This window comes from Wolffia australiana, chromosome 14 (genome assembly GCF_029677425.1).
Source record: "Wolffia australiana isolate 7733 chromosome 14, ASM2967742v1".
In the NCBI taxonomy this organism is placed as follows: domain Eukaryota; kingdom Viridiplantae; phylum Streptophyta; class Magnoliopsida; order Alismatales; family Araceae; genus Wolffia; species Wolffia australiana.
The window spans coordinates 13,965,171-13,986,065 of NC_135848.1; the positions used below are offsets into that span (position 1 = coordinate 13,965,171).

Consider the following 20,895-nt stretch of genomic DNA (forward strand, 5'->3'; position numbering starts at 1 on the left):
TCTACAGTACCAACAAGATAGAAAAAAAGGATTGTTTAAATTCAGATATGTATGCTCAGCAAAAGTTGACTTTCTAAACCATTAATTTTCTCCGTTTTAACCTTAATTGGCCTCCTTTCATTAATTTCCTTCATTATTAAATTAGTTGGGCTATTAGTCTATTACCAATCATAAATAAGACGTATACCGTTGGGAATTTGATCGTTGACCGTTACTGATAAATCCAATCTCCGCCGTTGGATGGAATCCAAGCGGTCGGGATCTCCGCAGCCGATGGAGCATTCCTATTGGTCCACGTGTACTGACAAGTCAGCCTTCGTTCTTTCTGACGGACTATAAATAAGATAGATCAGCGAGAAAAAAAATAGAAGAGAAAAAGAAACTCCAAGTCTTGAAGTCAACGCTATCGTCTGCAGTCGCCATGGATCTATCACTCAAGAATCTCGAATCCTGTCTCTTGTTCTGCCTTTTGGTAGCAGGTGAATTTTTGCGCTAATTGTAGTCTGATATTCTTGGTAGATGCCGTCGAATTGAGGAGTGTCACCGTGAATTTGAGTGCAGCGGATGAATGCCGGAAAGAAATGGTTTTTGATTTACACTTCGGTGCATTGATTTTGGTTTTTTTCTTACTTCTTCGTTATTTTAATTTGGTTTGTTTTTTTAGCTCTTTCCCCCCTGTCTTCTTCGTACCTTGATTTAAGGGTTTAGCAAAAGTTTTGAAACCTCGAAGAATATTTTGGTACAACTGATTTCAACCCGTGAAAGTTTTCTTCATCCTGTTTTCTCGTTTCTCTTCTCGATTCTGTGTTTTTTTCAAGGGTGTATCGGATCGGATTTTATCTTTTGCATTAGTGAACTTCTCAGAAATATGAGGGGCATGTAAAGTAAATGGATAAAGAGCATTGTAGGGCCAAGAGCTACTAAATACTTGGTGCTGGCCTCATTTTCCGGCACCATCTCCGTCTGGATAACCGGATTAGAGAGTTGATGGATTTATGATCTGATGTAGAGCTACATTTGAACATGAAAGGAAAATTTTGGTCATGGTTTTGCTAGATCAGTTAGGGATTGTGAATCGTCCATGGATGTGACACATTATTTGAATATAGATTGGATTCTCTAACGGAAAGATCTCGGAATTATTTCGGAATTCATTATCCAAATCTGTAAGTAACACGCTATTCGTCTGAATATAAATCTCGGCCAGAGAACCATCAGACTTCTCTTTGTTCTTCGATGGTATCATTCAGATTGGAAGGGATGAAAGATTTGATATTTTTTTCTTGCAGGCTATTTATTCTCATTTACAGTGGCAATAAACGAGGGCAGCAAACTGGGGACTGTGATTGGCATCGACCTGGGTACAACTTACTCTTGTGTCGGAGTTTATAAGAACGGCCGGGTGGAAATAATAGCCAATGACCAGGGAAACCGTATCACCCCTTCATGGGTGGCCTTCACTGACTCTGAAAGACTAATTGGAGAGGCTGCCAAAAACCAGGCGCCTGTTAACCCCGAAAGAACAATCTTTGACGTCAAAAGGCTCATTGGAAGAAGGTGAATTCTTCTTGCATTCTTCCTATAAAATTTTACCAGGTTGGGATGCCCGTTGATTAATTTTTAAATTTATTAATTTCAGCTTTGATGACAAAGAAGTTCAAAAGGACATGAAACTGGTCCCCTATAAGATAATGAACAAGGAGGGTAAACCCTATATCCAGGTCCAGGCAAAAGATGGGCATACTAAGGTGTTCAGCCCGGAGGAGATCAGTGCTATGGTTTTGACCAGGATGAAGGAGACTGCCGAAGCCTCTCTTGGAAAGAAAATCAATGATGCTGTAGTCACTGTCCCAGGTAAGATCATTAAGAACGAAAAAGATACATTAAAATCTTTTAATTTTGTATAAACAACAGTTCTCTGCACTTTTTTAAAATGCACATTGCACTCTCTCGTGTCGCAGCGTATTTCAATGATGCTCAGAGACAGGCCACCAAGGATGCTGGCACTATTGCAGGGCTCAATGTTGTCCGAATTATCAATGAACCCACCGCCGCCGCCATCGCCTACGGCCTGGATAAACAAGGCGGCGAGCATAACATCCTGGTCTTCGACCTTGGCGGAGGGACCTTTGACGTCAGCATTCTGGCTATTGACAATGGAGTTTTTGAGGTTCTTGCCACAAATGGTGACACCCATCTCGGAGGTAGCCCAAGACCCCTCTGGTCAACCCAGTAGACTCCTGAGTAGGGTTCTGTGTCAATGAAGACAATGGACGATGACCATGGATGATGATGATGATGAATTGTCATCTATATCAGGTTTTTAAGAGCCATCATCATCATCAAAGCCATCCATCATTGGTGAATTTTATCTTCATAAAGTGTCCAAGAGTCATCATAGTCATCGTCATGTATCTTTTCCAAGTAAGATATAGCATTTTATCTTTTCTTGAAGAAAGATAGACCATTTGGTGTGCTGATCATCATCATCATCATCATCATTGAGTTTCCAAGGACAATCACTGTCATCATCACCCATCCGTGGGATTTGTCATAGACTTAATCCAAGATACACATGAATGTTGATGAGGATGACAATGCTGAAATTTGGTATCACTGCTAAGCCTACTCCTGGGTTTCATTTTTTGTTGACCATTGACTTCAGGGGAGGACTTTGACCAGAGAATAATGGAGCATTTCATCAAGTTGATAAAGAAGAAGCACGGAAAGGACATCAGCGGAGACAGCCGTGCACTGGGCAAGCTGAGGAGGGAGGCAGAGAGGGCAAAGAGGGCCCTCAGTAGCCAGCACCAGGTCAGACTAGAGATCGAGTCACTGTATGACGGGGTTGATTTCTCAGAGCCATTTACCCGGGCCCGGTTTGAAGAGTTGAACGGGGACCTGTTCAAAATGACCATGGGCCCAGTCAAGAAGGCCTTGGAGGATGCTCGTTTAAAGAAGTCTCAAATCGAAGAGATTGTCCTCGTTGGGGGAAGCACTCGCATTCCCAAAATTCAGGAGCTGTTGAAAGAGTTCTTTGACGGGAAGGAGCCCAACAAAGAGATCAATCCAGATGAAGCTGTTGCCTTTGGCGCAGCCGTCCAAGGGAGTATTTTGAGCGGCGAGGGTGGGGAAGAAACCAAAGGTGATAATATAGCTGATTTTCTTATTTTTGCATGATTTTTTTTACAGAGAAGGAGAGGAGAGGAGAGTAGGGATCAGCATCACCGATGGTGATTAGATGAGAGTAGGGATCAGCATCATCATCATTGAGTTTCAAGTTCTGGCATCATCATCATCACTGTCATCCAATTTCTGAGAGAAGTAATTATCATTGTCATCCATTTGCCTTCCAAGCTAAGATAGAGCATTGAAACATGTCTCTTCAATCTTGTTATCATCTGTTTTTCAATGCATGTAGTCGTCAATTGTCATAATCACCCATCTGTCGAATTTGCCATCTCATATTCATCGTCATTCATCCAAGTGACACGCAGGTGACAAAGACAAAATTTAGGGATGTCTCTAATTTTCAAAGAGTTTGATGGCCAGATTTGCTGCTCTTGGATGTGACACCGCTGACGCTTGGGATTGAGACTATTGGCGGAATGGTGACGAAGCTGATCCCAAGGAACTCAGCCATCCCCACAAAGAAGTCGCAGATCTTTTCAACCTCAGAGGACCAGCAGACTGCGACTACAATCCAGGTTTGACTTTTGCTCTATGCTGTCCCTGCTGCGTTGGATTGACTTACTCTTTGATCAGGTCTTCGAGGGTGAGCGTAGCTTCGCTAAGGATTGCCACTCCCTTGGCAAATTCGTGCTCTCTGGAATCACCCCTGCCCCAAGGTTCATACACATTCTTATCACCATCATCGTCATCATCATCATCATCATCATCATCATCCTCATGGTCTCTAAGCATCACCATTAGGATGCTCTATAACTATCATCATTAAAAATTGCCGTCATGATTGTCCATAAACACCATAATTATCATCATCACAATGAATGTAATCATGGTGATTTCCTTCATGATAGCTACAAAAACCGTCATCATCATCACCGTGAGTAAAATCATAAGGATCTCCTTCATGATAGCTACAAAAACCGTCATCATCATCACCATGAATATAATCATGACGATCTCCTTCATGATAGCCTACAAAAACAGTCATCATCGTCACCATCCTCCTTTAGGGGTGTAAATATCTTATAATATTTTTTGTTATTCACATGGATTGTCTATTGGATAGTACGAAGATTAAGGGTAGCTGAAATATACCGAGAGAATCTTTTTTGGCCGGCTAAGCACTTCGGAACTGATCTCATTCTCTCTAAATTAATGCTTGGCTTTGTTAACATCTTGTAAGTTATCATCCAACTATTCATAAAACATTGGTTAACATCTTGTCACAACTGTTAATCGGCTTCCTTTCTTTTTTAATACATAAAAATAAGGATGCACTATGGTAAAAAGAGGATTTACTCATTCCTGATGGTCGTTTCAACCAGCTTGAAGTTTTTTCTTCGTTCATCTACTGTATAAATCCACCGCAAACTATCATCATGGTTATCATCCTAATCCTCCATACTCTCGGCCACAAATTATCGTCGTGATCATCATTTCAGTGTGATTATCATCATTATCCTCCATACTCTCCACCACAAATGATTGTCATGATCATCCATTTTCAGGGTGATTATCATCATGATCCTCCATACTCTCCAGCACAAATGATTGTCATGATTATCATTCTCAGGGTGATTACCATCATGATCCTCCTTACTCTCCAATGCAAACTATCATCATGATTATCCTGTGCAGACGTTATCATCATGATCTCCTTGTTCTGCACTGTAAACTATCATCATGGTTATCATGTGCAGAGGTTATCATCATGATCCTCCATACTCTCCACCATAAATTATCATCATGGTTATCATGTGCAGACGTTATCATCATGATCTCCTTGTTCTGCACTGTAAACTATCATCATAGTTATCATGTGCAGAGGTTATCATCATGATCCTCCATACTCTCCACCATAAATTATCATCATGGTTATCATGTGCAGAGGTTATCATCATGATCATCCATACTTCTCCCCTGAAAATTATCATCATGATCATCATGTGCCATGGGATAGTGATCATGATCCTTAAAACTCTTGACTGCAAATTATCATCATGACCATCATGTGCAGGGGAGTGCCGCAGATCGAAGTGACATTTGAGATAGACGCGAATGGAATCCTGAACGTGATGGCAGAGGACAAGGGCAGTGGGAGTGCAGAGAAGATCACCATCACCAACGAGAAGGGCCGGCTCAGTGCCGAGGAGATCGAACGCATGGTGAAGGAGGCCGAGGAATTTGCCGAGGAGGACAGGAAGATAAGAGAACGATTCGACGCCCGCAACAACCTGGAGGGCTACCTCTACAACACCAAGGCTGCCATTGATGATCCTGCCAAGCTCGCAGGAAAGATCACCACTGACAACGTGGCAAAGCTTGATGCATTCATTGCCGAGGCTTACCAGTGGCTTGATGAGAATCAGACAGCAGAAAAGGAAGAGCTTGTGGAGAAGCTGAAGGTGGTGCAGTCTGCCTGCGAGCCCATTGTCTCTGCTGCCTACCAATCTGCTGCAGCCGGAAAAGATGATGATGTTGCCGCTGATGGGGATGCCCATGATGAGCTTTGATAGATTTGTGTATTCCCATTGAAGTGAAGTTATTGATGTGATAATAAAAGTGGGGCTTATTATTGAGGATTTTATAAATTCTGCAGTGAAAGAGAAAATTTGAGGCTCAAAATAGGCAAGTTGACCGCATACTTTTGAGAGAGTGACACAGAGAGAGATTGAGATAGAGAGATAGTGAGAGAAAGATAAACAGAGAGACGGACACGGAGAGATAGGGAGAGAGAGAGACATAAACAGACTTGGAGAGTGGAAAAATCCTGCAAATTATCATCAGGGAGAGAGGAGGTAGGAACGTCACTCAAGGGACACTAGTTAGATGAACATCCCATGGAGGAGACAGAGAGATGAGCCAATTTTGATTTACTTGTCTGCCCTTCTAAGAGGAGGGTTACAACTACTTACAACAATTTAAAAGGAGAAGCCTTAAACATAAAGTCATGAAAATGATCATAGAGGGAGAAATTACCAGAATAATATGAAATTCATGGATCGTATCAGAGAGAGAGAGAGAGAAACAGGGACAGAGAAAAGGCAAAGACACAGAGACAGAGAGAAATAGAGAGAGAGAGAGAGAGAGATAGAACAAACGAGGAAACCCTTGCCAGGTCCTGATTGTTGTGTTACTTTGGACTATCAGCTGGTTATCCCAAAACCACTCTTGGCCGAGCACACCAGCCTGTTGTCACATCTCCCAAGCAAATTTCTCTCACTAATAGGAGACCCGAATCCAACATTGAATGCAATTATTTATAATTTACTTATTTTGAATGAAATTTAACTGTAACAAGTCAGAGGAGCTGCCAGTCATCCTCGGTAAGGGTGCTCGGTTCAGGCAGCGGCTCCTCACCGGCGACAATGGACTTGGAGGGCAGCACAGGGGACTCTGCCACAGTGAACAGCGGTGCGCCATTTGACTTTTCCGTGAGGTTGATGGCCCGAGAACAGAAGTCCTCAAAATCACCTGAGAAGAAAGAGGTCAACGGTCAAACACCAACTCTGCAACTGAGTCTTGGTCAACATGGTCAAACCTCTGTCACGGCAGTAGAATCCAATGGCTAGGGATGGATCAAGTTGATCCAACGGAAGCTGCCTCATGGTGCTAAAAGAAAGCCAGGAGAGGGGGGATCAGACTTTGACTTGCTCAAATGCAGATGAGAATAGGACTTGCCTGCAATGATACGAAGACGTGTCTGCCTCCACTTCATCGATCTTGATCTCGACAACCTGAATAAGTCACCAAAAAAATCAAAAGGCTACAATGGGAACATAAAAGCAACGGTCAATACTGGCCGCACCGGCTGGACCAGGTGAGGATCCAAGAACAGGGCCTTGTCATCTTGGACTCCAATGATGTACGTGGAGGCGCCAGGCTTCCCGCCAATGATTCCCAGACTCTGGGAGAAGGTAAACGTCTCTGATAGCAGAGGGATGTACCTGCATGAAAACAGCATTAGACTTTATTTGCATAGAAATCATGATGCATTTTTTCTCTAGGGTTGGTAAGGACTTGTATTTTTAAAAGAAATCTCTAGCCATCCTTCTTACGAGATGTTTTTTTATTTACAGCACAATCCTGTTGGAGTAATTACAAACATCCTGCCTAAAATAAAATGCTATGTGACCATGCTTTTTATACAATGACAAGAAATAAAGTTGAGCCCTCTCCACAAGCTACAGATTTTGAGAACGGTGGTAAGGGTGCTACAGTATTATGATATTTGTAGCTGTTTAATTTATATCAAAAAGGGAAAACATAAAATTTTAATGTTTTTACCTGGGATTCACCTTGTCTAGTCCAAGAACCAGGGGAACCAAGACCAGAAGGGGGGACCATTGGTCAGGCGACAACTTAGAACAGAGCCGGGTAGCGATGTCAACATAGAGCAGTGGCGCGCCACCACGCTCGCCGTCTTCATCGCCGGAGACGACATACACTGCCATGGGCATGGGCTGGTCAATGCCTCGGGCTAGCGTTTCCCAAGCTCGACACATGGCATAGGGGCCCACCCAGGCACCAGCGGCCAGCCCATATCCCCTTCCAGCTTGAATAAGATTATGGATGGAGAAAGTTGATGCAATGGAGTCCCCAAAAAGATGCAACACCTCGATGTACTTGGGATCGTATGGCTGAAACATCAAACATTGAAGACGAAACACAAAAGCAATCATACCCACAGGGTAAAGTCGACATATTTTTTCCTCAGTAATTATGATAAAATTTTATTAGAAAGCTGTGGTTACTTTATTGATTGGAGGCTCTAATTCAAGCCCATACGTCAAAAGATGAGCAAACAAAATTTCATGGAAAATATAGAGAGATCTGAAGGTGATAGGTTTGTAATTACGCATGTAATCTGATGAAGACCTTGGAATAGCTTTCTACAGGGAAGGGCAGAGAGAGCACGATTGAAGTTATGGGCTTGGATCAGTATCTCCCTGCCAATTCAACAAGTTTCTCGGATGCCCTCTATTGTTTGTCAACCCAGGTGATGACAATGAGAGGATGATGATGACTCGTTCATTTTCAATGGGATGGTAGTGTCGAAATCCTCATTTGTACATGGCTATAGATGACGATGGCAATTCGTCATCATCCCCTCATCACCCTCAAACTTTTTTTTCTTCCAGATGATGAGGGGGGATGACAAGTTGTCGTTGTCCTCGTCATTCATCCACAGGTAGAATGACAATGACAGCAAGGAAATAGTCCTCGTCATTCCAGCCATAGAATGATGATGATGATGATGATGATGATATTGGGGGTTAAGTCTTTGCCTGAAAACAGCTCCCTCCTTAGGGGAAGGAGAATGCATCTGAAGGGAACTGTCCTAAGGCCAAATGACAGAAATACTGCTGACAGGGATTGTGGATTGTATCATTATATTAACGCACTGATTTCAGTTCTAAACATGAGTAGATGCTCCGCCTCACCGGCTTCTGAGGTCTCCTCCAACTCCTCCCTAGATGATGAAACATCAAAGCCTGGGCAACGAGCATCTGACTGCTGCGGATCATACACCCCCAGTTGACATCACTCGTAAAACCACGATCATCTCCGGCGCCAAAACCTGTTCCCTTAAACCAAATAAATTATTAAAAATGACGCAGTCATCGTAGATAACATGAAACTTGTGACAATTAGGGAAAGTTGAGGTCAACCTTTCCGGTAGGTTATACACACTCTCGAAGAGAAATCATTCAATAACTCCCTTGGGCCATTATCTTGAGCTTGGGTATTTGAAGATGATTCACCAGATGAAATCCTGTAACAGACACCCAGAAGCCATACCTCACTTCCGGAGCTCGTGATATCGGCTTTGTCCAGTCCCAGAAAACGCTCATGGAACCTCCTCATCGAGACAGAGGTTATAGCTCTCTTCACAGAAGAGGCCCAGCCATGAGATTTGATCTTTCTCTCTCTAGTTTCGGGTGATAGTGAGCTTGATCTGGAGCTGGAGAAGATAGTGGACCAGGATGATGTCTTACTGGGCTTGGGACTGTTGGAATTGCGCTTTGAATCAGGCCCTCTGGGGAAGGTTGATGCTGCATTCCTCTCAGGCAATTCCGTCATCAAATGATTTTTCAGGCATGAATGGCATCTGAAATCGATTCATACGAACTCAGAGGGAAAAAAAAACTTAATTTTACAGTTTCTGATACCGGAATTCAAGAAAATGTTCGATGCAAGGAATGCACTTTATGAGTGTTCGACTTCGTGGTTTCTGACCGCAAATTTGAATTTCCTTCGAGTTGCAGATTCGTTTACTTTTTCAGGGCAATGGGTTAATAGAGATAAACTATCGGCAATTCTCAATTCAATAAGTAATGCTCGATCAAGGGGATGCACAAGTTCTGATAAACTGTCAGCAATTCTGCTTGCATGATTGTGAATTTTGATGATTTCCTCGGTGAGCACCGGGTAAGAGATTAATGCGAATCGGAGAGAGCAGGCAGAAGAACAGATCTTATAAATCGAAAATGAACACAATCTGGTAAATTATAGGCGATTCTGCCTGCTGGACCGTAAAAGTCGAGGACTTTCTCGAGGAAATCACCGGCAGTTTCTCTCTAGAGAAAATCGTAGACAGGAAAGTACATACCGGAGATTGATCGCAAATCAGGGACAATTTCGTTTCTTGAGGAAACCCAGAAGAATGCAACAATTTGGGAATCCGCGGAGATGAGAAAAAACCTCGAAAAGTACCCGGATTCGGCGATTTGAACAAGTACAACCCCGTTACGCTTCCCTCTTCTCTTGGGTCGGCGAAAGCGCGGTTGCGTGGGAAGTCCTCCGGCGAATCTGGGGCGGATTATTCTAATTGTTTGGCCTGCGCTGCCCTCGTCGATGAATCTCTCTTCTCGATGATGGAAGTGGACCCTTGTTTTCCGCCTCCCCAGATTCTCTTCGCAGTCAATTCTCAATCGATCTATTTATCTCTCTCTCTCTATCTTCCTCCCACTCTGTCTCTGTATCTCTCTCTCTCCTCTCTCTCTCTCTCTCCCCCTCCCTCTCTGTCTCTGTCTCTCTCTCTCTCTCTCTCCCTCTCTGTCTCTCTCTCTCTCTCTGTATCTTTCTCTCTCTCTCCTCTCTCTCTCTCCCTCTCTGTCTCTCTCTCTCTCCCTCTCTGTCTCGGTATCTTTCTCTCTTCTTTCTCTCTTCTCTCTCTCTGTATCTCTCTCTCATCTCTCTCTCTCTCTCTCCCTCTCCCTCTCTGTCTCGGTATATTTCTCTCTTCTTTCTCTCTTCTCTCTCTCTCATCTCTCTCTCTCTCTCTCTCCCTCTCCCTCTCTGTCTCTGTATCTCTCTCTCCCTCTCTCTCTCTCCCTCTGTCTCTGTATCTCTCTCTCTCTCTCTCTCTCTCTCTCTCTCTCTCTCTCTCTCTCTCTCTCTCTCTCTCTCTCTGTCTCCTCTCTCTCCGTCTCTGTCTCTGTATCTCTCTCTCTCTCCGTCTCTGTCTCTGTATCTCTCTCTCTCTCCCTCTCTGTCTCTGTATCTCTGTCTCTCTCTCTCCATCTCTGTCTCTGTAGTCTGTATCTCTGTCTCTCTCTCTTCTCTCTCGCTCTCTGTCTCTCCGTTCCGTTTCTCTGTCTCTCTTTCTCCCCCTCTGTCTCTGTTTCTCTCTCCCTCTCTGTCTCTGTATCTCTCTCTCTCCCTCTCTGTCTCTGTATCTCTCTCCTCCCTCTCTGTCTCTGTATCTCTGTCTCTCTCTCTCCATCTCTGTCTCTGTAGTCTGTATCTCTGTCTCTCTCTCCTCTCTCTCCGTCTCTGTCTCTGTAGTCTGTATCTCTGTCTCTCTCTCTCCCTCTCTGTCTCTGTATCTCTCTCTCTCCCTCTCTGTCTCTGTATCTCTCTCTCTCCCTCTCTGTCTCTGTATCTCTCTCCTCCCTCTCTGTCTCTGTATCTCTGTCTCTCTCTCTCCCTCTCTGTCTCTGTAGTCTGTATCTCTGTCTCTCTCTCCTCTCTCTCCGTCTCTGTCTCTGTAGTCTGTATCTCTGTCTCTCTCTCTCCCTCTCTGTCTCTGTATCTCTCTCTCTCCCTCTCTGTCTCTGTATCTCTCTCCTCCCTCTCTGTCTCTGTATCTCTCTCTCTCCCTCTCTGTCTCTGTCTCTCTCCTCCCTCTGTCTCTGTATCTCTCTCCTCCTCTCTGTCTCTGTATCTCTCTCTCCCTCTCTGTCTCTGTATCTCTCCTCCTCTGTCTCTGTATCTCTCTCTCCTCTGTCTCTGCATCTCTCTCCTCCCTCTGTCTCTCTATCTCTCTCCTCCCTCTCTGTCTCTGTCTCTCTCTCCCTCCCTCTCTGTCTCTGTATCTCTCTCCTCCCTCTGTCTCTGTATCTCTCTCCTCCCTCTGTCTCTGTATCTCTCTCCTCCCTCTCTGTCTCTGTATCTCTCTCCTCCCTCTCTGTCTCTGTATCTCTCTCCTCCCTCTCTGTCTCTGTATCTCTCTCCTCTCTCCCTCTCTGTCTCTTTCTCTCTCCTCTCTCTCTCCCGCTCTGTCTCTGTATCTCTCTCTCTGCTCTCTCTCTCCCGCTCTGTCTCTGTATCTCTCTCTCTCTCTATCTACCTCCCTACCTATCCCCCTCTCTCTCTCCCTCTCTGTCTCTGTATCTCTCTCCTCTCTCCCTCTCTGTCTCCTCTCTCTCTCCCGCTCCGTCTCTGTATCTCTCTCTCTCTCTCTCTCTCTCCCGCTCCGTCTCTGTATCTCTCTCTCTGCTCTCTCTCTCCCGCTCTGTCTCTGTATCTCTCTCTCCCTCTGTCTACCTCCCTACCTATCTCTCTCTCTCTCTCCCTCCCTCGCTTTCTCTCTTTCCCTCCCTCTCTCTCCCCCTCTCCCTCCCTCTCTCTTCCTGACTTCCTCTCTCCCTCCCTCTCTTTCTCTCTCACAAAGCTCTCTCTCTCTTCCGGACTTCCTCTCTCTTTCTATCTCTCCCTCTCCCTCTTCCCCTCTCTCTTTCTTTCTCGTTCTTCCTGAATCCTGACCTCTCTTTTACTCTGTCCTTATTCCTCTCTCACAATGCTCTCTCCCTGACTTCCTCTCTCTCTCTCTCTTCTTTGCTCTCTCTCACAAAAGTTCTCTCTCCCTGACTTCCTCTCTTTTTTCTCCATCTTCATCCTTCCTTCCTCTCTCTCTCTTAAAATTCTCTCGCCCAACAAATCTCCTTCCTAATAGCTTTCTTTAAATCTCTCTCATGACTCTTTTTCTCTGAACTCAACAAATTTGTATCTGAAATGATTGGTGTCTCTCTCTCTAGACTTTTCCACAATCCTTCTCTGAGAACTCTCCATACAAATCCTACAAAAACAAACAAATAACTTTTCGAACTTTCTAAAATGTCACATGATTCGTCACTGCTACCTGCAAAATCACGAGACACATTACCCCCAAAAAGTTCAAAAGATTCATCAACTTCTAGTCACAACTTTCACGTATTATAAAATACTTGATTACTTCCTATTATAGTTATTTTTAAATTAGTTTCCAGGCAGTGATATCGTCAGAAAAGAACCACTTTTTTAAAAATGAAATATAGGGCCAGTGGCTGAGGATGTAGCGAGAGGGATGGAACAGCATTTATAGTCTGCATTCTCGTCCTGTCTACATTTTAGGGTTCAGGGTTTAGGGTTTCGTTCTGCACTGTAAACTTAGTGTAATAGAACGGAATGACATTTTGGTGAGTCCTCTGTCACAGAGTCTGTATTTTCAGTCCTTGTCTACGTCTGAGCGTTTAGGGTTTAGGGTGTAGGGTTTCATTCGTTCAACAAACTTACCCTTGAATTTAGCAGTTCTGGTATAAATTCTCGTTCAACAAATTCTCATTTAAATCCAATAACTAACCAAATATCTAATCAAAATTATTATGAAAATACAAGTCAAAACAGGAGGCTGATCCATTAATAAAGCAAATTTCGCCCATTGGTTTTGTCTCTGTAATTACAGAATTAGCAACATTATCACGTCATCTGTTATGTCCCCATTTCGTCATCAGGTGTCGATCACCTTCCAGACTTGTTTACTTCCGTTACGTCATCCATTCCGTCAAAGAGCACTCAGTGATGGCTAGCTGACCGAACATCCCGTTCCGTTACGTCCTATCCGTCGGGATGAAAATACACTAAATAAACAAATATCTAATCAAAATTATTAGCAAAATACAAGTCAAAACAGAAGGCTGACCCATTAATAAAGCCCACTTTGCCCATCGTTTTTTGTTTCTGTAATTACAGAATTAGCAACATTAACACGTCATCCGTTCCGTATTGTTTCGTCATCAGGCGCCGATCACGTACCAGAATTACTTCCTTCCGTTACGTCATCCACTCCGTCCAAGAGCACTTCGTCACGATTAACTGATCGGACATCCCGTTCCGTTACGTCTAATCCGTCATCCGGGGGTCTAGACGGGACGAAGAACGAGACGTAAATTTTCATTAAAGTCCTTTTAAAAGTAATTACTAACCCTGATGAAAGTAATTATAGAAACTAAATTAGAAAAGAAAACAGCGGGCGAGTTGTTTATAAAGGGTAAGTTGGCCCCAAATTTCTCTTGAATGTTCATACGATTTCCACGGAAGAGCGAGGGTTTGCGGATTCAAATCGATCTTAGATCTGAGAAGAGATGGAAAATTCAAGCTTCATGACCTGCGAGAAGCTCGATCGCGTGGCGAATTGGGTGGGATCGAGCGTGGCGTCCGCCTTCTTCGCATCGCTAGAACGATGTTCCTGCATCAATCTCAGCACCACCGATAACGAAGACGAAGAAGAAGCCAAGGATCGTCCGCTCATGCTTACCAAGCCGATCATCCACGACGCTCCTGATGAGCTCCCCGCCAACGCCTCGTTCGTTGTAGATCCCCGCGGCAAGCTCTCCACCAACGTCTGATCCGTCGATCCGTCGTCGTTTTAAATTTTTCTTTGTTGATGTTCATACGGAATACATCGGGAAATTTCAAGATCCCGAGTTACGAAGACCGTGGATGATCGTGAATCGCGTTCATACGGGACGGTTTTTTTTCTCTTGTTGTAATTTTGAATCTTTTCACCGGTATAATCGTTAAAACGACTCCTTGTTTTCAAAGCTAGTTATATTTAAATCGAATAAATTCAGAAATCTGTTCGGGGAAAGAGGAACCTGGGAAGGGGGAACTCTCTACAAAGAATTTTATGCGACAATAATCTTCCTCATACACAAAGTCTGCTTCCATTCGACATTTTGTTCAAACTCTTCTCCGATTTATTATTTGAAGTCAGATTATTAACTGAAATTACTCTGGTCGTTACAGAGATGGTGGACAATCATGAATCACGTTCTTATTTCTGAAAATTTTGGGCGATATAATCGTCATAACTCATCGAGTCCAGGACTATTCCTAAAATCTGTTGTAAAATGAAACATGGAACTTTTTATAATGAATGTAATGGCGGCACCATAATCTTCTTCATAAATAGAGTATTCTTCGATCTAACATCTTATTTCAATCTCTTCTCCGATTGATGGTCAAAACTATGATTGTTATGAAGATTGACTCACTATTCAGGCCACCCTCTTTGTACAAGTCAAAATTGCGCCTTTCATCTGCTCCTTATCCATTGATGACTGCACAAGAACCTGGCCAAAACCCCGATAAAGGTAAATCCGAATCTTTTTTTTCCTCGCTAATTTCTTGAGCTCAATAATTCCATGTTTATGAACTTGAGAAGAAAGTAAGTTTTTTTTCTGAAAAGTACAAGAATGTAAACTGTTTGCATACCTCTTGAACTTTGTTCCCGTTACGGGCGAGTAATTTATATTGATTATCGTACATGGATGCCATGTAGACCTGCAGAAAGATAAAAATTGTGAGTTCATCTCATAAATTGAAGAAAAAAGGGAAGAAATTCAGAAAACCAACCTGAAACGTAGGAGTCAACCCGGGGCTCAGGAAAAAGCGGCCTTTGGATACTCCGACCACCCCCTCGATTTTTTTCAGCTCCTCGATCAGGTTGTCAACATCGGCCCACTGAATTTGTTCAACAAATGGCGAACCAATTAAAAAAAAGACTTGAGCTGAAGTTCATCTTCATGTCTGGAGGTCAATTAATATGAAGATTCATGTTACGAAGTCAATTTAACAGAAGATTCTTGACACGAAGTCAATTCATCTGAAGATGCGTGTGGCAATGTCATTTCCGATGAAAGTTCATGCTTTGACGTCGATTCAGCAGAAGATTCATAATACAAAGTTAATTCATCTGAAGATGCATGTTACGAAGTTAATTCAGATGAAGATTCATGTTATGAAGTCAATTCAGATGAAGATTCATGTTACGAAGTCAATTCATGTGAAAATGCACGTTATGAAGTCAATTCAGATGAAAATTTATGTCACAAAGTCAATTCAGATGAAGATTTATGACTCGAAGTCAATTCAGCAGAAGATTCTTGGAACGAAGGCAATTCATCTGAAGATGCATGTTACGAAGTCAATTCAGATGAAGATTCATGTTACGAAGAGAATTCATCCAAACATGTTAAATAGTCAGTCGGTAAACAATAATTAAATAATCAATTCTTATTTGGTTATGTTTACACAAACAATAGGAGACCGTAGAACGGATCTTGAAATCCTCATGAGTTTACTAAATACTAACCTCTGTTTCTTGTGTTGCTTCCACTGCTCCACCTAGAGAAGTGGGGTCACCGACCACGGTCTCTAAAGCATCGTTTAGCGGATCCGGCTGAAATTAAAGATTTATGTAAGTGTGTTTATAAGAAATTACAAACAATATAATTATGAAAATAGTTCCTTACCGTTATTTCCTTAAGTGTCAATGTTATACGCTCGAGGGCAAAATCTAGCTGGTGAACTTTGGCATCGATAATCTGAGAGGAGGGATGATCAAATTTAAAATCACAGTCTTGAAAAAGGGTTGTGAATTTTTGTTAGAGAAGAAAGAAATTTACGTTTTTTAATCAATTATCTTTTAAAAACCATTGGAACAATGAACATTTCGAATAAATATTTTGTTAAGGAAATTGGAAGATCATCCGAGATTGGTAATCAAACCTATGCAATACGAATAAAAAAAAGAGAGTAAATAATTTATAACGAGAAAAGTCATGATTTACCTGGCCAATCTTGTAGAAAGAGGACGGATCTAGTGTTTCATCCCATGAAATTTCTGATTGATGGATCAGTGCGGGCACGCCTTCAATCTAAATCAAAAAATTATCAAGTATTTAAATAAAAAAAACTTCCTGCTAAATTAGATTAGGATAATCAAGAGTAGTTAATTCAGGGTACCTCAACAAATATCCCAAAGTAAGTAATCTTCTTGACGCAACATTTCACCACGTCTCCGACGCTGATCTTTGCCTGTGTGGAAATTCAAACGCACAGAATGAGTAAGAAATACTTCTAGATTGTAAAAGATGCGAATATTTTCAGAAGAATTCAGAATAAATATCATTTCATTATCATCCTAAATAAAAATGATATCGGAACGATCAAACACTTCTCCTATTATTCCTTTAATGTTCCAGTAATAAAGCCATTCCAGGGATGCATAAAAAGTGATATTTTCAGAAGAATTCAGAATTAATATCCTTTAAAGAAATGTCGCATATAAAAAAATTATCAGGATGAAACAACTTATCATTAAACTTGATATAAGTATGATCTTTGCCATCTACTTACCATTAAACTTTTCTTCTTTTCTAATACTTCCTCTTTTTCTTTAGGTCTTCCAGAAAATATCAACTTCCTCGATTTCGGATCCGAGAGAACAACAGAAACCCTAATCACCTGCAACGATAATCGTTAGATTTAAAAGAGAATATTAAGATTTTTAATATGAGCCAAAGAGGGGTGATGATTAACCGACCTGACCAATGAAGGATGACAGAAATCTGATTTTTTCTCGGTCATAAATGTCAAGGAGATCTTCGAATTTCATATCAGGTGTTAATTTATCACCCTCTCTGTACCCATCGGACGAAGTATCTGTTGATTCTCCAAGATTTCTCTGGGATTCGTAGTTTCCCATGATGCTTAATTTCTGACGATAGAGAGAGGGATCAAGGCCATTTTTCCTTAGCCATGATTCAAACGCCAGATATTTCCATTTGGCACCGAGATTTCGATAGGGCAGGAACCCTATCAAAGACCCAAACGATACCTACAAAATTAATAAACTTGAATCAAATTAATCAAACAAAATTATCATATTTGTATAAAATACAATATAATTTTATTATACAGGATCAAAACTGAGGAACTAGAGGAACGATGGAAGGGAACAAAAAAGAGAAGGATAGATTGAGTAAAATATTTAATGAAAAGCATTAAATAATAAAAAGTAGAAGAACCCAGATTATGAACAAAAAAATTCAAAGTCGAAAACTCACAACAAAGCCTCTGTTACTGCAGCTGATGAGCTCCACCTCTGTTCTTTCTCCTGTCTTGAGCAAGTCATCTGTTATTCTCCAATCATGCGCTTCTCTCTCCTATCAGAGGATTCACGAAATTATAATAATAACTAAAAATTAACAGAGATTTCTTCGAGTGGAATCAGAATTTTAAAAAGACTATCCTCCAGGATCCAAGAGGAGTAAGCTGTTACCTCTTGATCAGCAGACGCCACAGTTTCGACCCCGTTGACGTCAAGATCTTCAAGCGTTGCTTTCCCTTCCTCATCAGATTGGGGAACGGATTCAATCTGATCAGAAGCTTCATCCGAAGAAATTTCCAACCTGTAAAAAATGAAATTCCATGAACTGAATCATATCAAGCACCAAAAAGATACGATAATTGACATCAAACAAAAAATACTCTACTCTAAATCAAAGGTAGAAAACAAAAAAAATAATTGAATTAAGAACTGTGTAATTTGAGAAGATCTCGATGAAGACCTCTGAGGTTTTCCAAGCAGACCAACTTGTGGAGTACTACTGTCGTCATTCCCTGGAACCAAGACTAAGAAATATCAGAGGAATTATAAAGAATTAAGAGAATAACGAATAACAGTTCTAGTTTCACACCTAAAAAACAATAAATTCATAAGAATTAACAGCCCATTACCTGCTTCGGCAACATCAGTCTTTTCGTCATCCACGGTGCCAAGGCTAGCGGCCTCATCAGATTGATACAAGGGTTCGCCAACAGATTGAATATAATCAGGCTTCTTATCAACGATTATGGTCGTTTCTCCAGAGCTCGAACTATTTGAATTGCTACGGGGCAATTCATCTTCCTCGGTCTTCGGGAAAATTTTCACCAGCTCTGGCTTCTTTAACAGACTCACATCGTTGGTGTTCTCGCTTGGGAGCTTCATTTTAAGCGTTAAATTCGGCTTGATCCTGAACTTCGACGGCTTCTCAAGATCGAAGTCATCTCCTTGCAATGGATTTGGCTTCCGTAGACCAATTTCGGGTAATTTTTCCTTCTCAACAATTCTCTCCGGCGGTTTTATAGGTCGGGGAACGGATGGCACCACAGATTGCTCACTAGTTGCGGCGGATTTCATCCTCTTATCCATGGCCGGCCGTTGAAGATTCAGCTTTAGATTATCACTAACAGAGCCTGAAGGACGCGCAAGGGCGGGCATTCTCGGCCTCGCTTCGAGATTTTCCCGGTCTGTGCTCAAATTCATATTCTCCCCGTAATCAATTTTACCCTTGTTCTTATAAAAGGATTTCTCAATTTCCATGTACGACGCGTCCGGATTCAATTTCCTCCCCATTATCTGCACAGGAATCAGAAACCCACAATCAAGACTAATTACAAAAAAAACTAAGATCACGCGGGCGGATTCAAAAAATCCAAAAACGATCCATCCCTCACCTTGGCAAGCGTCAGCTTCGGGTCTTCGCCGAGGAGTCGCCCGAACTTGAGCTCCATCTGATCCCACTTGTCGAACTCAGGCTTTCCGGAGCTTCCATCGCCATTGGCGAGGCACACGGGAGAAGAACGAATCTTGCGGCTTGGCGAGCACCAATTGATCTTCTTACTGCGGGAGGTAGAAGAGGGCAAAAACGTTGCAAATCTACCGCCGGCAGAGCTCGCCGCTCCTGGAAATCCGTCCATGATCGTCTCAGCTACGAAGATCAGATCAAATCGAGCGTTCCCAGCAAGACGTCTTCTCCATCCATGTCCGAGACTCCGCTCGAAGGCGAACTGGTAAGAACAGATAATGTCGATTTTTCCCGCCTTTTATAGGCCCCAACGAACCTCCCAGAAGACGCGGATTTTCTGAAATGTTTTAAATTATTTCTTGAAATGAAAATACTCGGATTTATTCTGCTTTATTGTGCACTTGTTTTAAATATTATTTGTAGCTATCCATCTTTATAATTTACTATCTAACTCCACTATATATCCAGGAGGTATTGAAGGATGATGGACTTAAGAATGTTTATTTGGATTTAAGGCTGAAAAATGTTTTAAAAGATTTGTTAAATTGAAACGGATTATATGAATTCATTTGAATTTGTATTTTTAGCGAAAAATAATCGGATTTATTTGAACTTATTATGTGCTAATTTTAATTTTTAATACCGTATGAATATATACATCTCCATACATACAGGACTAGAGAAGAACGACGGATGAATGAATGAATTTTAGATTGTTTGAAATGATTCCATTAATATAAGAAACGGATTTATTCTGATTTGTTATGTACTAAAAATATCCAATATCCGATGTACATATCCATATTCATAGTTTAATACCCACCATCCATTATTCTGGGTGAATCTTTCTCACTATGTCCATGTCTATCTCTCCATGTTTGCTTTGCTGGAATTTAAATCTCTCCCTATCTCCCCCCTTCTATTTCCCTCTCTCCGTCTCTCTCTATCTCTATCTCTCTCTTTATCTATCTATCTCTCTATACATATATATCTCTATCTCTCTCCCTCTATCTATCTCTATATCTCTCTCTATCTATCTATATCTCTCTCTCTCTATCTATGTATCTATCTATTTATCTATCCATTTATCTATCTATATACCTATATATCTCTCTCCCTCTCTCCCCTTCTCTTGCCTTCAACTCACTCACTCTCACTCCCTTTCTCTTGCCTCCCCTCCACTCATTCACTCTCTCCCTCTCTCCCCTCCACTCACTCTCTCTCTCCCTTCCACTCACTCTCTCTCCCCTCCACTCACGCTCTCTCTCTCCCCCTCTCTCTCTTCAACTCACTCTCTCTCCCCTCCACTCACTCTCTATCCCTCTCTCTCTCCACCCCACTCACTCTCTCTCTCCCCTCCACTCACTCTCTCTCTCTCTCTATCTCTCTTTCTCTCCCCTCCACTCACTCTCTCTCTCTATCTCTCTGTCTCTCCCCTCCCCTCACTCTCTCTCTCTCTCTCTCTCTCTCTCCCCCCCCCTCTCTCTCTCTCTCTCCCTCCCCCTCCCCTCCCCTCTCTCTCTCTCTCTATCTCTCTTTCTCTCCCCTCCACTCACTCTCTCTCTCTATCTCTCTTTCTCTCCCCTCCACTCACTCTCTCTCTCTATCTCTCTTTCTCTCCCCTCCACTCACTCACTCTCTCTATCTCTCTTTCTCTCCCCTCCACTCACTCTCTCTCCCTCTCTCTCCCCTCCACTCTCTCTCTCTCCCTCTCTCTCCCCTCCACTCTCTCTCTCTACCTATCTATCTCTCTCTCCTGTTATTAACTGGGCCGATCAAAAATGGGCGGGAGACCACAATCAGA

The 20,895-nt window shown here is 42.3% G+C and overlaps 4 protein-coding genes across 6 annotated transcripts; 2 read left to right on the forward strand and 2 right to left on the reverse strand.

The window, feature by feature from the left end:
• Positions 1-371: 371 nt before the first annotated feature.
• Positions 372-5,780, forward strand: LOC144711844 (luminal-binding protein 5-like). The gene is made up of 8 exons (XM_078585941.1): positions 372-479; positions 1,290-1,557; positions 1,640-1,854; positions 1,962-2,204; positions 2,666-3,145; positions 3,553-3,707; positions 3,766-3,848; positions 5,207-5,780. Exons 1-8 carry the CDS (start codon positions 422-424, stop codon positions 5,700-5,702), a joined length of 1,998 nt encoding a protein of 665 aa, XP_078442067.1. The 5' UTR covers positions 372-421; the 3' UTR covers positions 5,703-5,780.
• A 650-nt stretch (positions 5,781-6,430) lies between these two features.
• Positions 6,431-10,144, reverse strand: LOC144712062 (cysteine protease ATG4-like). Of its 3 annotated transcripts, none has more exons than XM_078586240.1 (8): positions 9,895-10,144; positions 8,862-9,301; positions 8,634-8,770; positions 7,477-7,829; positions 6,998-7,136; positions 6,871-6,926; positions 6,731-6,801; positions 6,431-6,663 (listed from the first exon to the last, which is right to left on the reverse strand). In XM_078586240.1, the coding sequence occupies exons 2-8, from the start codon at positions 9,271-9,273 to the stop codon at positions 6,491-6,493; spliced, it is 1,341 nt and encodes a 446-aa protein (XP_078442366.1). In that variant the 5' UTR covers positions 9,274-9,301; positions 9,895-10,144; the 3' UTR covers positions 6,431-6,490. The 3 variants fall into 3 exon arrangements, with proteins under 3 accessions (XP_078442366.1, XP_078442365.1, XP_078442364.1); XM_078586239.1 differs by having other exon boundaries at positions 9,803-10,144; XM_078586238.1 differs by having other exon boundaries at positions 9,907-10,139.
• A 3,588-nt stretch (positions 10,145-13,732) lies between these two features.
• Positions 13,733-14,276, forward strand: LOC144711622 (uncharacterized). Its single transcript, XM_078585608.1, has one exon. The coding sequence runs from the start codon at positions 13,818-13,820 to the stop codon at positions 14,079-14,081; it is 264 nt and encodes an 87-aa protein (XP_078441734.1). The 5' UTR covers positions 13,733-13,817; the 3' UTR covers positions 14,082-14,276.
• A 302-nt stretch (positions 14,277-14,578) lies between these two features.
• Positions 14,579-19,370, reverse strand: LOC144711621 (Nucleic acid-binding, OB-fold-like protein). Its single transcript, XM_078585607.1, has 14 exons — positions 19,021-19,370; positions 18,259-18,922; positions 18,090-18,141; positions 17,801-17,930; positions 17,586-17,684; positions 17,063-17,356; positions 16,876-16,983; positions 16,483-16,554; positions 16,308-16,394; positions 15,990-16,061; positions 15,830-15,916; positions 15,091-15,198; positions 14,950-15,018; positions 14,579-14,807 (listed from the first exon to the last, which is right to left on the reverse strand). Exons 1-14 carry the CDS (start codon positions 19,261-19,263, stop codon positions 14,733-14,735), a joined length of 2,160 nt encoding a protein of 719 aa, XP_078441733.1. The 5' UTR covers positions 19,264-19,370; the 3' UTR covers positions 14,579-14,732.
• Between the last annotated feature and the right edge of the window lie 1,525 nt (positions 19,371-20,895).